Consider the following 17,538-nt stretch of genomic DNA (forward strand, 5'->3'; position numbering starts at 1 on the left):
CGAAGTCGCGAGCATAGCCTAGAAGTTAGGGCCTTGACGTGAATTTCGGTTTCAATGCCAATATCGTGTCGTGTTTGGCAATCTTTAACCACTATTATTATAATATCAAAATGGTATAGTTGTTGCATTTAACGAAGGCGAGTGGCTCATGCTTGTGTGTAAGTCGTATCGGTATTGGTAAGGTACAGAATGTGTGCGTTTGCGAGCGCTTGCTCGCGACTGATTGGTCCGACATGCACGCACACTTACGCAATGTCCGTGTATATGACGTAACCACAAGTAAAGCTCACTCGCCTTCGAGAGTAATGATTTAACACACCCAATGCGTGAAAGAGGATATGCGTGAAGAAGGGGTGGATGGTGGATAATACGTTGGCGGATGACAGAAGTGAGTGAATGAAGAAGACATGTTGTGCCGACCACACGTAGCGTGGGATAAGGTGAGGAAGAAGAAGAGTAATGATTTAACACAGTAATTTATTTATAACTTTGACAACACAAAAAAATTATTAGGTATTTTCATTTCATTTCAGAACCGACCGCAGTTTACGCGAAACGCCAACTGCAACAAAAACATTTTATAGTCACTAATAATTACCTACTACTAATATTCAAATTGTATGTACTTAGTTTAAAAAAACCGGCCAAGTGCGGGCTCGCGCAACGAGGGTTCCGTACTACAGTCAAGTATTTTTTCAACATTTTGCACGATAATGCAAAAACTATGATGCATAAAAATAAATAAAAATCTGTTTTGAAATGCAAAGGTGAAGACCTTTCATATGATACCCCACTTGATATACTTATCTTAGTTCGAAAATTGAAAATACTTATTAGTTCATGACCACAATTAATTTTTTTTTGTGTGATGTAACCACAAAATCGCGATTTTCAGATTTTTCCCCTAATTTCAGCTATAAGACCTACCTACGTGCCAAATTTCATGATTCTAGGTCAACGGGAAGTACCCTGTAGATTTCTTGACAGACAGAAAGACAGACAGACAGACAACAAAGTGATCCTATAAGGGTTCCGTTTTTCCTTTTGAGGTACGGAACCCTAAAAACTCCGAAAATTAAGAAATGCGTGGCCAGGATCGGACCCCCGACATCTCGAATAGAAGGCGGCCATCTTAACCACTAGGCTATTACGTAAGAGCCTTAGCAGTTTTTTTACAGAATATTAACCATGTTTATCATGACTAATATTCCCATTTCCCCTCCAACTAAGCATAAAGCTTGTGCTAGGAGTGGGTATGACAATAGTGCAACGGGTGGGGTTTGAACCGCCGACCTTTCGGAATTCAATCCGCTCCTTTAACCGTTGAGCTATTGAGGCTCTGAAATTAAAAAGTAATCTCACTTCTTGATGCAAGTGCTTGATGCTTGTGCAGCCAGTTCAGCCTCGCTGATGTTATCATAGTCACACTTGGCCTGCGGGAAACCGAACAGTTCTGCGATCACGTTGATATCCTTGTACGACGGACGGGAACGGAGGATCTAACAACAGAATAAACACTATTGATGTGAAACTTATTTTCAGGGTTGACAAGGCTGCCAACGAGACCCCATTCTAAGCCTCCATCCGTCTGTCTGTCTGTCAGCAGGCTACATCTCCTGAATGGCGGGAGGGCACCCGTTCGGTACTTGCTCTTGGCGTTTTCCTTTCCTTCTTGATTCCCTACATATTATTTGAACCGTAATAGGTAGCAGGTAGAGACTAGAGAGTTTTAATTTTTACATAATGTGTATTTCTATTGCTGATATAACAACAAATTTCAAAATGGCCGCCGCGAAAATGGTACAGAAGCTGTCGTGCGCGAGTTCGACTCGCACTTGGCCGATTTTTTAAAGAAATATGACAGTTATGTTGGCAACACCGCACCGGTGTTGCGTGGGTAACGTGAGCGCCCCCCCCCCCTCGAGCGGCAAAAAAGAAATGGCGCGGGGCGATCACGTGCCGTGGTGCCGCGTGGGACAAGAAGCGACACTTTCTGTTTAGACTCCAAGCAAGCAACAGTTGAATGAATGTACGGGTAGATATAGTAATTTGAGAGTTTAATTGTTAACAGTTACTTCATCAAAATCGGTTAAACGATTGGGCCATGAAAAGCTAGCAGACAGACAGACACACTATCGCATTTATAATACCTACTAGTATGGATTGACAATCAAAAAGTGTACAATGGTACCCAATCTGAATAAATGACTTTGACTTCGTTACCTCGGTGGCCACCTCATATCGGTCGTCGACGGGCGGAAGGTTCCAGAACACGAGGCCGACTATCGTCTGGTCTCGCAAGTAGAACAGCAATCCGCGTTTGTATCGGTTCTTGTACTCATCAGCCCTGTGTAATACCATCATTATAATCATCATGATCAACCCATCGTCGCACTCTAACAATTTATTAAACTTTAAGGGTCTCTGGCAGGGGGCAGCCACGACACTAGGGGTGGGATCTATAGAGCGCACTCTGACTTTGCTCAGATTTAAGATTGAGTTAAAACGAGACAGATTTATGTGAGAGATATAGCTCTGTCTCGTTTTAACACTGTCTTAAGACTAAGCAAAGTCTTAGTCTAGATCTTACTCTAAGGATGGGATCTATAGAGCGCACTCTGACTTAGCTTTGACTTAAGACAGAGTTAAAACGAGACAGATGTCTAACTCTCACATAAATTGTTGCATTGTTTTGCAACTGCATTTGTTGCAGTTGGCGTTTTGCGTAAACTACTGTCGAGTCTGAAATGAAATGACGTACCTACCTATTGTAAAGTTTACTGTTCTTACAGCTACACTCAGAGTCGCTTACGAGACAGAGCAATATCTCTCACATATTTTAGCGTTTAAACTACCGTGAGTGATTTCAATTCTAAATAATATCTGTCCCGGCTTTACTCACGTGTTTAGTCAACGTTAGCCCGACTAGTTTTGACCAGTCAAAACCGCGGCACGTGCGCGAACGGACTCCCTCGAAAAAGGACCCCGTATGGGTTCGAAACTAGTCGGGCTAACGTCGACTAAACACGTGAGTAAAGCCGGGACAGATATTATTTAGAATCTCACATAAATCTGTTTCGTTTTAACTCAATCTTAAGTCTGAGCAAAGTCAAAGTGCTCATCTGTATCATCTCGGTGTGTATGATATATCAAAAACGTTTGGTTCATGGTTTTGGACAAAGCTTAAAACTTACTTTTTAAAGCACGGCCTGTCTCCGTGGGCGGCTGGCGGCGCTTGCGGCTTGCTCTCCTCGCTGCACGGCTTGAACAGAGCCACCGTGGGCATGCAGGCGCCCACTTCGCCCACGCCCTGCCAACACGGGGTGTTGTATAGAAGCAGGCGTTACTTTGCGGAAGTCCATGACATACAATGAACCAAAAGCTTAATTTGCTATAATCCGCTGAAACAGTTCGAATCTGTCTGGTGCAACATGCAGCATGCGAAATGCATCGCCCGCCCTCCCACTGCTAAACACGCAGGAAAAAGCAGCCACCAGACAAGCAATACGCACCACCACCACACAAATCCCAAAACACACCGTAAACGACGCCAAAATAACGTGTTTTTGTTAAATAAAGTTTTTTTTTTTTACACTCGACACACGTTTCGCCCCGACACCAGAGCATCCTCAGGAGATGTAGACCTTACAATGCAACTCGACTTTTGCAATTGCGCATTTTTTTTTTTATTTTTTTTTTTAAAGAATATTAGCCATTTTAAATGACTAATATTCCCCTTTCCTCTCCAACTAAGCGTCAAGCTTGTGCTAGGAGTAGGTACGACAATAGTGCAACGGGCGGGGTTTGAACCGTCGACCTTTCGGTTTTCAGTCCACTCCTTTACCGGTTGAGCTATTGAGGTTAAATTGCATTGTAAGCTTTTGGTTCATTGTATAACGCGGGGTGTGTTCAATCAAAAATTATCATGAAATTTTTTAAACTAAGTAACCAGGCCAGTTGAATCGCACCAAAGTAAATGCCGCCTTTTGCCGTAAAGTGTCACGCAGCGCTGCAGCCGCGCATCAGTTCATCGGCCGAAATTATATGGATTTACAAAGCAGCGCGACCGAAGCGCTGCAGCCGCGCTGCGTCCTCGCGACACTTTGGGGTAAATTTGAAGGTGCCTTAAGTGATGATGAAGAGGGGCGCGCTTGCTTACAAGGTTCCTATTCACCCTTCTTTCACACCCCTACAAAACCAGAATGCCGGAGTTCAAGCCCTAGTGCTCACAAATGAACCCCCTAACCTCATTATGAGCTCTCACATAAAGAGACAGGTAATACCGAATACGTATCAGTACCTACCCTTATTATAAATGCGAAAGTGTGTTTGTTTGTTGGTTTGTCCTTCAATCACGTCGCAACGGTGCAACGGATTGACGTGATTTTTTGCATGGGTAGGTATAGATAAAGACCTCGAGCGTGACATAGGCTACTTTTTATCCCGGAAAATCAATAAAAGTTCCCACGGGTTTTTTAAAAACCGTGGAATTAGGTTTTTAAAAAACCCATGGGAACTTTTATTGATTTTCCGGGATAAAAAGTAGCCTATGTCACTCTCCAGGTCTCTCTCCTCGGACGCAGTCGCGGGCATCAGCTAGTAAGAGAATATAAGGCTATTTTACCTTTACCGTGTGGTACCGACCCGCACCGACCTGTCGGTACTGGAAAGTGGAAACCTGCTTCTTTATGTAAGCACCCTTACGAATGTATCCGGATGACAAATCACAATCGCCAATGCGTGGTCATCACTTGGAAAAAATGTCGTAACAAATCCTCAAACCGACCTTACCATTTGATATAGAGGCTATTTTATGACCTATATCGGATGTACCAGTATCCTCATTAATCTATCGAGATGGAAATCCGATCTCAAAGGATTGTCGAGTCCGTATCTATTTATTACTTTTTGACTTATAAGTATCTTAACTTGAACGATTGCATATTTTGGGCCTGTCGAAATACTACGCCAACAATTTCGACCATCCAAGAGACATTTGCAAAATGCTCCCGCAATTTGGTGCCTAGGTACACGATCAGCAATCGAACAATCGCTGTACCTATCATGCGAGTATAAACTAAATTGTAGATTTTTTAATTGAGGTAACTAGAGTCTGAAGCTACGACAGGAAAGAGTTAGGCTTGATAAGAATATCAAACCAAACTTAAACCAATAATATCATGCCATAGAAATTACGTTCATACGCTACATTCATTCGTTACGTGAATTGTTAGGTATAACTATAAATAAATAAATAAAAAAATAAATTAATAAAAATCTTTTTTATTCGAATAAACTTTTACAAGTACTTTCGAATAGTCGGATGCATCTACCTAACATAATATGACGACAAGATAATACGCGACAGGTCGATATGGCAATCGGGATGGGGAAGCCTCATACCCTGATTGCCATCTCGACCTGTCGTATACTATAGGTACATGGCGTATAATATTATGCGCTATCGCGGATGAGTGAGATAAGTCAAGTCAAAGTTCTGCAACGGTCATGACCTGTCCATTGCGACGTCTTCAGCTTTAGTAATTTAAACTATATTGCTTGCAGTTAACCTGGAGTCTTCTACGCCTTAATCCTTTAGAGAAGACTCAACATAACCCGCCCCATTAAGCACACCAAGATACTTTGTCGCGCAATCCGGCTACACAATATATAACTGACCTCCACATCCAAAGAATCGCCGAGGCATAAGTAGAAGTGTGGCTCCATGTTGCAAGAGATCAATAACTAGACATGTTGACTCTATCTATAGGTGGAAAAAGGCCTAGAAAATTGTTTTCCATCCAGAAGACTTCTGTCTCAGTAACAACCATAGAAACATTTCTGGAACCGATAAACTTTGTTGCGCAGTCCGACAATACTTTAGCAAACTAACCTCTACGTCCAAAGAATCGCCGAGGCGGAAGTAAAAGTGCGGCTCCATGTTGCAAGGAGTCCAGTAGCCGGTCATGTTGGCTCCAGCGATGTAGCCTTGTTCCTGCGCGTTGCCGTAGTGCTCCATGCGAAGACGGGTGTCTTTCCATTGGGAATAGAGGCTTGCTGCATCTCCAGCCTGAAACAAAGGTAAGTTTAACTGTGCAATCCAGTTAAATGTTCCTTAAGAATCCAGAAAATAATATTTTCTTTAAATATCAATTCAACTAGCAATCGAACCTAACTTATCTATCTTGATTTCTGGTTTACCGCAAAGTTGAGCCATTGGCACCATGCGTCAATCAACATTATATCTACAAGGAAAACCTGACCGATTGACACATTCAACGTAGTTACATCTAAAACCACTGAGTCTTTTTCATTGCCAGCTAGGCTTGCGCTTGACGACAATCATGCTTTGTACAAACTTAATACAACTTTGTAAAACTGTTAAACCTATAGGTATAACATGACTGTAATGTGGGGCACAACTTATAAAATAAACGTTTTTATTTCTTCTTCCTTTCTTTCTTTCTATCAGATAGGTATTTATAATAACTATTGCATCAGCGGGCATCATCTAGTAGTTGATGCCCGCTATTTCGTCCACGTGTATTTAGGTTTTTTAAAAACCCCGTGGGAACTCTTTAATTTTCCTGAATAAAAAGTAGCCTAGGTATGTCCTTTCCCGTGATGTAAGCTAACTCTGTACCAAATGTCATCAAAATCGATTAAACTGTTGGGCCCTAAAAACTAGCAGACAGACAGACAGGCAAACAGACACACTGTCACATTTATAATATTAAGACCGGATTTATTATATTACTCACCACATACAAATGAGTTCTAGCCTCCAACTCCGTGTTGACGAGAAACCCACCATTCACGCGGTCGAGCTCCAGGAATGACGGCTCTGCCAGCTCGTCTCGTGGCTCTGCGCCTATTGCCACCAGCACCTGCACGAAGACAACCCACGAGGTGTTTCCTGCCATGTATAACCTAAATACCTTCAAAACAAGAGTGAATAGGCATCTTCTAGGCAAGCGCGCTCCAACCTCATCATTGCTTTTCTAAACATGATTGTCGTCAAGCATATCATGCAATAAAAAAAAAGAGGTGTGAACGCTTAAGGAACTTCATATTTGTAGGTTCAAAAATGACCTCTGTACGTCAACTGACGTTACTGGAAAGAACTTATGGCACTGAGCAGTTAAACCTCTTCGGGCAGATTTTGGCTGGTACCCGTTGACGCGTTTCTTATTTCTTCGTTCTTTATTCCTTGAATACTTGGGTTTTTACGTAGCATTTTATTTGCGACGCACGTTTTCCGATAGTAGACAATGCAAAATGATACTGAAATATGCACTAAAAATGAAAAATTACTAAAATATGCAATAAAGCTATGAAAATAGCGTTTTTATGCATTCGCTGCTACCATGCAAATGCATATACCTACTCTGATGTCTACTTATCAATAATCACCATGTACTATAACTTGACTTCGTTTTTGCTAGCGTTCTGATTACGCTTTAAATAGTGTAATAGCGAGCAAATGAGCAGGCTGATCACCTGATGTTAAGTGATAACCGCCGCCGCCGCTTTGTTATAACTTACATAATCAGTAACTAGTGAGGATCCATTAGACAAGGTCAGCTCGAGTCGCCCATCCTCTGACTGGAACGCGTCGTACACTTGAGCTGCAATTGACGATTCACATTAAAATGCTCTGCATTTGCATTTTCATTGCAAAAGTATCTAAGAATGGCACGGTTAGACTGTTGATTTTTTACCGTCCATTACTTTTCATCAAGAACTCATGGTAACCTAGTTTATCATTCATAAGGTAAGATTTGAAAAATTTCTGTATCCAACCTCAAAATATACTTTAGTTGTGTTACTGAAAGCCCTGATCTAGCCAATGCCTCGTAAATTCCAAAAGCCGATAGATGTTCTCTACTGAACATAGGTCTCTTCTGGGATTTTTTTTGGTTTTACAGCTCTGGGTGTTAGCCTTCTCTTCCAGGAATCACCACAGTACCACAAACATAAAATACATCAGATCCCAACGACTTGAGAAAATTTGTTCACCTACCTGGGGGATAGTGGGTATAGTACACGACAGATTGAAATGGTAATAGGGCAGGGGACGCCTCGGACACCCGCACAGCCCCGCGTTAATCCGGTGCGGGCGAGCGCAGGTGATGGACAGGTGTGCGGGGCGTCCCCCCCACCTCATACACCGATTGCTATCTCAACTTGTCGCGGACTATAGATGCCTACCTATAGGAAGTGTCTAGACCGCCTCAAACGGTCGTTTGATTAAAACAATTACGTCCACAAGAGAAGTCATTGTATTAAAAATTGAACCTTAATAATTTGTGTTAAAGAACAAACTATAAAAGCTTTAAAAAAACCTGTGGACGGATATTTTTTTTTACCAAACGACCGCTTGGGGCCGGCTAGACTCTAGACACTTCTTATAAAATACATCTTACTCTTGGGCATAATGGTAACGCCTTCGCCCTTGATCTTCTCAGCCGCCCACTCGGCGAGGTACTCGGGCAGGATGCCCGCAAGGATGCCCTTATCTTTGACCACCTGCACCAATTCTATAGGGTGTTCTTCTTCGCCGTCTTGACGCTCTACTTCCTTGCCTGGAGAGATACATCCATAAGTCATAGCCAAGGCCCAAAAGTTGGTGCATCGTGATTTTCCTAGGGCCTCTAGTCCTCAGGAATGCCGCCAGTCACGTGCGAGTCAGACTAGCGCACTGAGGGTTCCGTATTACAGTCGTATTTTTTCGACATTTTGCACGATAAATCAAAAACTATTGTGCATAAAAATAAATAATATGATACCCCATTTAGTATATTAATCTTACTTTAAAAGTTGAAAATACTAATTATGTGTTCATGAACACATTTTTTTTTGTGATGTAACCACAAATCAGATTTATACCTTTACTTGTGCTATAAGACCTACCTACTACCAAATTTCATGATTCTAGGTCAACGGGAAGTACCTCATAGGTTTTCGTGACAGACACGACAGACAGACGGACAGGCAGACAGCCAGACAGACAGACAACAAAGCGATCCCATAAGAGTTCCTTTTTTCCTTTTGAGGTACGGAACCCTAAAAATGAGTATTAGCTGGTTTATAATATACTTACGCATCCTGGCCAAGTACCAGGCCAGCTCGCTGCCCAGGAAGCCACCACCCAGTATGACCACGTGTTTGGCCGCCTTCACCTTGCGGTACGCAGTCTCAAGGTCGCGGACGGTTCGGAGCGTCTGCACGCGCTCGCGAACGAACTTCGGGGCTGATTTGAATATTTGTAAATTCTTGGGTTTTGCGCCTGTGTACAATAACGTCACGTAGAAATAGGTAATAGGAACAGGTTGCCAAAAGGCAAAAGGAAAGTAGGTAGACCGAAATCGCGATGGTCTGACGATATAGCACAGGTAGCAGGAAATTATTGGGTTAAAAAAGCCAAGGATAGAGAGAAATGGCACCAACTGGAGGAGACCTATACCCAATGAGGGATCCTTATCAACAAATCATATAAATATACTTATAAAGAAGCAAATGTGCAAAAAATTAAATTAATATGTAAATAACTACTAATTTACTAACACAAATAAACACAACTACAAACACCTACAATCATAAATACACACGCACACATTTATACAATACGCTTATACACGCACACACATGCTCACACACACGCTCACACACCCACCCACACACACACACACATCAACATATCACTGATTAACATACTAACAAATATAATTAGAATATGTATTAGAATAGATTCAGAAACTCTGTAAATAATATTAATTGATAAGGAAAATAAAGGCTTAATGATAATAATAAAAAGAGTATGAATATAAGAGACAGGGTGATGGTCAAAAAATTAGTCAAGTGCGAGTTGGACTCGCACACACGAAGGGTTTCGTATAAACGTCCAAGAATAACACTTTTTTTTTTGTGATGTAACCACAAATTCACGGGAATTTTCCCTTAACACTTGTGTTACAAAACATTGCCCATGATTCTAGGTCAACGAAAAGTACCCTAAGTAGTTATATGTTATGTTCCCTACTTATATGTATTATGTTTGGTACATCGGTTGATCTTCGCACACACAGGGACGTACTCAGGGACCAGGATTATGGTATTCTTGAGGCTTGACAATCTTTCTTTCGTAATCCCTGACAGTTGGTTAGTGGCCTTGCTCGTTCTTTTTTTCTTTTTTTTTTAATTTATAGACTAGCGCTTGGCTGCAATCAGACCTGGTGGCAAGTGATGATGCAGCCTAAGCGCTTGCCTAGAAGATGCCTATTCACTCTTGTCTTTAAGGTACCCATATTAATTGGAGGGGAAAACTGATGTTCGAAGGGTGATCCAAATCTTAGCGGTTCGAATTAGAAAGGTAAAGGTACTGACTTTCATGACAACTTACCCACAGCAATAAGACACCTCTCGTAGTACATCGGCTGTTCCCCGCACAAGGTCTTGATCCACGCCACGTGGTCGTCCGCGTCCACCCGCAGCACGCACCAGCCCGTTGCTACGGACACCGCCGGGCCAGTCTTCTTGCGGTAGAACATTATCGGATCCATGAAGGATTTGCAATCGGCGTAGTACATCCTGAAAACCTTGTTTCTTCGTATTTGTTGATGGATTCTCTGACGCATTGATGTGCGTTGTAGGTTTAAGGCTGTAAGCGGCCATACATGAAAATGATGGCTGAATAATGTATCATCATTGTCAACAAGCTGCAAGCTGTGATAGCCTAGTGGTTAAAACGTCCGCCTTTAAATCGGAGGTCGGGGGTTCGGTCCCGGGCACGCACCTCTAACTTTTCGGAGTTAATTAATTAAATATCACTTGCTTTAACGGTGAAGGAAAGCCTGAGAGTTCTCCATAAAGTTGTCAAAGGTGTGTGAAGTCTACCAATCCGCACATGGCCAGCGTGGTAGACTATGGCCAAAAACCTTCTCACTCTGAGAGGAGAACCGAGCTCTGTAGTGAGCCAGCGATGGGTTGATCATGACGATGATGATTTCCCAAATGGACCTAACCACAAGATGTCAAAACTGAACTCTATGAAATATCCAAAACTCACGTCTTCCTCTTGAGCTCTTCAACGTAGTTCAACTTCTTCATATCAGGAGGGTCATGGTTCCACCACATGTGTTTCGAAATCGGCATGCGGTTGTAAGGCATGCAGTCCTCTCTCGTGATGAAGAACACCTAAAAATAATATGCTTAGATGAGAGAACCACTTTTTGTGTGTTAGGCCCGGTATCCACCTAAGCGGAGAGGAGAGACTTGAAAAAATCGTCACGTCACTTTTAGGGTTACGTACTTCAAAAGGAAAAACGGAACTCTTATAGGATCACTTTGTTGTCTGTCTGTCTGTCAAGAAACCTACAGGGTACTTCCCGTTGACCTAGAATCATGAAATTTGGCAGATAGGTAGGTCTTATAGCTGACATTAGGGGGGAAATCTGAAAACCTTGAATTTGTAGTTATATCATACAAAAAAAATGTGGTCATAAACTAATAATCAGTGTTTTCAATTTTCGAAGTAAGATAACTATATCAAGTGGGGTATCATATGAAAGGGCTTTACCTGTGCATTCTCAAACAGATTTTATTTATGTTATTGTGCTAAATGTCGAAAAATTATGACTGTAGTACGGAACCCTCGGTGCACGAGCCTGACTCGCATTTGGCCGGTTTTTCTGTGGTATCTCAACAGTAGGTACAATTCACCTGTCTTCATTTTTGCTAGCATTCTAGTTACCCCGGCCCGTACCCCGCAGTACTTTAACCCGTCCGTTAGGCCGCATCCACCTAAGCGGAGCGGAGAGATATGTTCAGACGACCAATCAGATTCTTAATAGATGATGTGAAAAAATTATCACGTCATCTTTTAAAAATCTGATTGGTCGTCTGAACACATCTCCTCTCCTCTCTGCTTAGGTCGAAACTGGGCCTTACCTTCGCAGTCTTGTCGTGTTCCATGATGGCGCGGTAGGCAGCCCACGCCGCGGCGCCCGTGCCTATGATAAGGTACTGTACACACGCAGGGAGGTCTTCGCTGTGGAACGGACGCTTTATTTTCCGACGAGGGCGCCCTTTATATAAAGTTGACATTAAAGACAAAAAAAGACATAGGTGGAGAGCGTGCCGAAGAACTTTTCTGGTCCTCCTTCACCTTCTACTATCGTACCGCAAGGCACCGCCAAGGTACCCGTACGTAGTCGAATTTCCAAGGAATACGTACGAAGCGATTTGCCTCCTCATTTCTAATCCGAACCGCTATGATGTGGAACACCCTTCCAGCATCAGTTTTCCCCTCTCTATACCTATTTTTAGGGTTCCGTACCTCAAAAGTAAAACTGAACCCTTATAGGATCATTTTGTTGTCTGTCTGTCAAAAAACCTACAGTATGCTTCTCCTTGACCTAGAATCATGAAATTTGGTAGGTTAAGGTCTTCAAAAGAACTTACAGAAATTACATAGCTAGTAGTTGGCGATTATAATATTTGTGTGAACGAGTGACGAACATCACGTCATGATACTTTGCTATATTAAAGAAGAGGCAGTTTCGGTTAAATAAATAAATAGCCATTTATTTCCAAAATACATAATTACAATTGTTATTTAAGTAGGTACATTATTAGATTATTTGTTATCTGTCTAGTTTATAAGATCTATATAAATTGCTTATGTCATTGCTTCAATTAAATTTCAATTCAATTGAAGTTTCGGTTACTCCAAGATAATATAACTTAGTAGTGATAATTAGGTAGGCCAGGTAATGGAACTCTACATTCGCGCGCGCCCCTTCGTAACCTCGCGCCCCTAGGCACGTGCCTAGTTTGCTCTAGGCGTGACAGTTGTCACAAGTTGAGGAATCACTGAGCTTTCGTGTGACGTCATCACACCCCTCCCGCACCGCTCCACTACCGCAGGAACCTACTCAGTTATGCGTTATGCCTGTAGATAAAATCCATACTATATTATAAATGCGAAAGTGTGTCTGTCTGTGTGTCTATCTGTTAGTCTGTCTGTCTGTCTGCTAGGTTTTCACGGCCCAACAGTTTAACCGATTTTAATGAAATTTGGTGCAGAGCTAGCTTACATCCCAGGGAAGGACATAGGCTACTTTTTATCCCGGAAAATTAAAGAGTTCCCACGGGCTTTTTAAAAACCTAAATCCACGCGGACAAAGTCGCGGGCGTCGTTTTTTTTAAATTAAGTCTAGTTTTCAATCAAACTTACAATTCACAACACGCGCATTAAATTCATCATGCTCGTTCTTCCACAAGAACAATTGGTATATCTGTAACAAACACTTTTGTGTACATTACTCGTTTACATAAGCATCTACATATACATATATAGGTACATCTAAATATATAAAATGAAAAGCTGACTGACTGACTGACTGATCAATCAACGCACAGCTCAAACTACCGGACGGATCGGGCTGAAATTTGGCACGAATATAGCTATTATGACGTAGGCATCCGCTAAGAAAGGATTTGTGGAAATTCAAACCCTAAAGGAGTAAAACGAAGTCGCAGGGATAAGCTAGTATAATTTGAGAGTTTTGTACACATTGGCCCAACGCTTCTCGGCGCGGGTATCTCTTAACTCATCATGATCAATTCATCACCAGCTCACTACAGAGCACGGGTCTACTGTCAGAGTAAGAAGGGTTTTGGCCATAGTCTACCACGCTGGCCATGTGCGGATTGGTAGACTTCACACACCTTCGAGAACATTATGGAAAACTCTCAGGCATGCAGGTTTCCTCATGATGTTTTCCTTCACCGTTAATAAAATAAAATAATATTTAATTAATTAAAACGCACAACACTCCGAAAAGTTAGAGGTGTGTGCCCGGGATCGAACCCACGACCTCCGGTTAGAAGGCGGACGCCCTAACCACTAGGCTATCATAACTTACCACCATCAACTTACCAATCCCATAACTCCGAAGAAAGACAGCACAGACCAGACGTATACCCAAGGGAATGGAGGCGGCGGCGGCGGAGGGCACGGCGGAGGGCCTGACACCGGCGTTACAGAGCAGGGGCCTTTGGTACGTGTGCACTCCATCATCGGCTGTGAGGTTTGCAAACGCAATTCTTTATAGAGAACTAGCTGATGCCCACGACTTTGATTTTCCGGGATAAAAGTCTATGTCCTTCCCCGGGATACAAGCTGTATCTGTACCAAATTTTGTCAAAATCGGTTGAACGGATGGGCCGTGAAAGGTTTTAGCAGACAGACAGATACACTTTCACATTTAAAAAATTACTTAGTATGGATTTTCTGCCTACCTATTTGTTCCTTATAATTCATGAAAAAAAAATTACGACGTTCCTAGCATAACATCGTCCAGAATAACCTATTCGCAATAAGTTTTAGGCCTTCGCCTCTAACAAAAGAAAAAACTAAGAATTAAAAATATTTATTTATTCAAGCGACATCTTCAGCGGATGTCAAAAACATTCAGAAATTTCAATTTTTTTTAATTTCAATCAGAGCCCGTAGTTTTAACGACATTCCGTCAACGCTTCTCAGTTTCAGCAACTTCTGGTTCAAGCTGCTGGTTCTGGAAGTCAAGCTCTTCTTTTTCTGCTTGAGAGAGTAACGTCAGTCTATCTAATGGCTTCCACGGTTCATGGAAAGCGTATTTGTACTTGTTTTTCCCGTGATAGCCAAGCCTTGGTGACGAATCACTTATATCCATAGGTGCGGAAGGAAGATTCTTATTCTCTCTCCAGTAATCGGGGTGTAGAACGGGAGAATTTTGGAACAGATCTAGCATTGAATTAACAGTGTTCTCAAAGGCAGCAGATGTTTTGAACAAGTCTTTTGGATAGCTCGGTGTTTCCTGCCAAAGAATTTTACAAGTTCAGAATTGATAAATGGGGCCGAGTAAATTTTTAAGTGCGTTTGACGAATTCCCGTTTAATTTTGTTAATTAATGCTGTTAAGTGCTTTTCAGGTTTCTCCATCAATTCTTGCTTTTGGCTTCTGGAAGTTATAATTAAGAAAGTCTTCTTACCGATGTGCCATATAGTTCTCTCTTTTCCGACCATGGAGACCTCTCCTTCTCCTTTCGATTTCCCTTTGCCCCTAAACAGACCCTTTAAGAAGCCGAAAAATCCCGTACTGGGAGGAGGTTCCTCTTCACTTTGTCCTTCTTTACCGTGTGGGTTTTGGTTCGGGTAATTTTGGTAAGATCCGTAACCATGTTGCGAGGACTGGTCTCCCGGTTGACCAGGTGGGGTCTGCCACAGCACCGTCCACTGATGAAGAAAGCACAAGCTGGATTTCATTAGATATTAAATTTTACGGGCTCTGATTTCGTCTAACGCACTTATTTTAGGATTAAAGGTTGAAGATGTCGCAAGAGTATCTTATCAAACTTTGACACATGACAATGTTACAAAAAATTTAATAAGTACGCAATTTTTCTGTACTCTTGTGTTAAAAAAAAGCAATGACAGAGGGAGTGAATTAGAGTGACGAAACTCTAGGTTTGATCCTGAATCGACGATATGTCAAATACTACTTATGCTATAGTGACGTAAAAAAAATAGGGCTACATTAAGGCTACCTGCGTCAAATGTACTAACATTTTGATGTCAGTGACGTCGAAGCCTCGAAGTTTTTTATCTTTTTTAGTTAGTTTAGTACCTAAGTATACCTCATGATCATGATCAAGCCATCGCCGGCTCACTACAGAGCACGCGGGTCTCCTCTCAGAGTGAGAAGGGTTTTGGTCATAGTCTACCACGATGGCCATGTACGGATTGGTAAACTTCACACCTTTGAGAGCATTATGGAGAACTCTCAGGTATTCAGGTTTTCTCACGATGTTTTCCTTCACCGTTAAAGCAAGTGACATTTAATTACTTAAAACGCACATAACTCCGAAAAGTTAGAAGTGTGTGCCCGGGATCGAACCCCCGACCTCCTATTAGAAGCCGGACGTCCTAACCAGGTCCTATCACAGGTTTTTAAGTATACCTACCGAGTTTTTAACCGACTTCCAAAAAGGATGCCTGGTGGCTGCTTCTTCCTACATGTTTAGCAGTGGGAGGGCGGGCGGTGCATTTCGCATGCTGCATGTTGCACCATACAGATTCGACCTGTTTCAGCGGATTACAGCAAATTAAGCTTTTGGTTCATTGTATGTCATGGACTTCCGCAAAGTAACGCCTGCTTCTATACAACATTCCAAAGAGGAGGCTGTTCTCAATTCGGCCCTTTTTTTAACTCTTACCTTCGCATTGCTAGGAGGAAGCGGGGGAACGACCACATCTGGTACTTTGATCCTGTAGGGGTCATAGTTCGGCGGCTGAGGCTCGCAGGGGCACTCGGTTCGCCACGCGGACGTCGGGAGCTCAGGCTTGGGCCAGGGCTCAATCTTCTTGCCCTGGGTGTGGGCTATGTCTTTGCAGCAACTACCCTTGTTTGAATAGTTTCTTAAACTTCCTATACGAGAGAAATATAAAGGTCAATCTACTGACCCTTATAAATCAAGTACAAGTAGTTCAAGCTGAACACAAGACGTATAATTGCGCAATGTCGTCATGATCATGATCAACCCATCGCCGCGCCGCGCCAGCTCGCTAACTAGCACGGGTCTCCTCTCAAAGTGAGAAGGGTTTTGGCCATAGTCTACCACGGTGGCCATGTGCGAATTGGCAGACTTCACACACCTTCGAGAATCTCAGGCATGGAGGTTTCCTCACGATGTTTTCCTTCACCATTAAAGGAAACGATATTTAATTACTTAAAACGCACATAAATAAGTCCGAAAATTTTGTGCCTAGTGGTTAGGACATCCACCTCCTAATCGGAGGTCAAGCATTAGCATAGTAATTAAATATCATTTAACATCGTGAAGAAATCTGCATGCCTGAGTTCTCCATAATGTTCGCAAAGATGTGTGTAGTCTGCCAATCCGCACTTGGCCAACTATGACTAACACCCTTCTTACTCTGAGAGGAGACCCGTGCTCTGTAGTGAGCCGGTATGTGTTGATCATGATGATGAAGATAATGATCACTAAGTTAAAGAAGGAAGACTATGGAAAGAAAATATATCATACCAAATGTAGTGGCAGCATCGACAAACCCATTGCTTGTTACAGCAACCACAGGATTGAAACATCGTATGTGGCTGCAGTACCGAAGAGTTCCATTTAACATTTTGTAGTTTTATTTAACCCTGTAGTTTTCTTTAACCTGGACAACTAAAATTTTTAAGTTCTGTTCAAAAATATTACTAATTTATGTTATTTTGGATGCGGAGAAAAATTTGTTCAGAGGTTCATTTTGATTTGATTTTGAAGTTCGTTTGACGCATTTTGACGTTGATTGGAAATTCGAATAAGTACTGGAATTTCGACTTTGTTTCTCTTGAAGAGTTTGCATATGTGTAGGGGCCGTTACTCCTGTCATATTTCTGACTGGCTTATGCTCGCGACTTCGTCCGCATGGACCACACAAATTTCAAACCCCTATTTCACCTCCTTAGGGGTTGAATTTTCAAAAATA

The 17,538-nt window shown here is 42.2% G+C and overlaps 1 protein-coding gene across 1 annotated transcript; it reads right to left on the bottom strand.

The window, feature by feature from the left end:
- Window positions 1-513: 513 nt before the first annotated feature.
- LOC117992748 (apoptosis-inducing factor 1, mitochondrial-like) lies at window positions 514-17,325 on the bottom strand. Its single transcript, XM_034980462.2, has 16 exons — window positions 17,091-17,325; window positions 16,260-16,471; window positions 13,943-14,086; window positions 13,238-13,298; window positions 11,950-12,086; window positions 11,069-11,196; window positions 10,403-10,590; window positions 9,104-9,289; window positions 8,427-8,585; window positions 7,546-7,628; window positions 6,762-6,887; window positions 5,894-6,070; window positions 3,195-3,310; window positions 2,224-2,347; window positions 1,363-1,499; window positions 514-562 (listed from the first exon to the last, which is right to left on the bottom strand). The coding sequence occupies exons 1-16, from the start codon at window positions 17,188-17,190 to the stop codon at window positions 547-549; spliced, it is 2,094 nt and encodes a 697-aa protein (XP_034836353.2). The 5' UTR covers window positions 17,191-17,325; the 3' UTR covers window positions 514-546.
- Between the last annotated feature and the right edge of the window lie 213 nt (window positions 17,326-17,538).

The sequence above is a fragment of the Maniola hyperantus genome, chromosome 22, assembly GCF_902806685.2.
Source record: "Maniola hyperantus chromosome 22, iAphHyp1.2, whole genome shotgun sequence".
Taxonomy (NCBI): Eukaryota; Metazoa; Arthropoda; class Insecta; order Lepidoptera; family Nymphalidae; genus Maniola; species Maniola hyperantus.

Excerpts from the sequence above, each read along its gene's own strand:
- LOC117992748 (XM_034980462.2), bottom strand. The coding sequence starts at position 17,190 with ATGTTAAATGGAACTCTTCGGTACTGCAGCCACATACGATGTTTCAAT. Across the intron at positions 10,591-11,068 it reads GAAGAGCTCAAGAGGAAGAC|GATGTACTACGCCGATTGCA; the intron begins GTGAGTTTTGGA and ends CAAGGTTTTCAG. Across the intron at positions 2,348-3,194 it reads GACAGGCCGTGCTTTAAAAA|GGCTGATGAGTACAAGAACC; the intron begins GTAAGTTTTAAG and ends GGTATTACACAG.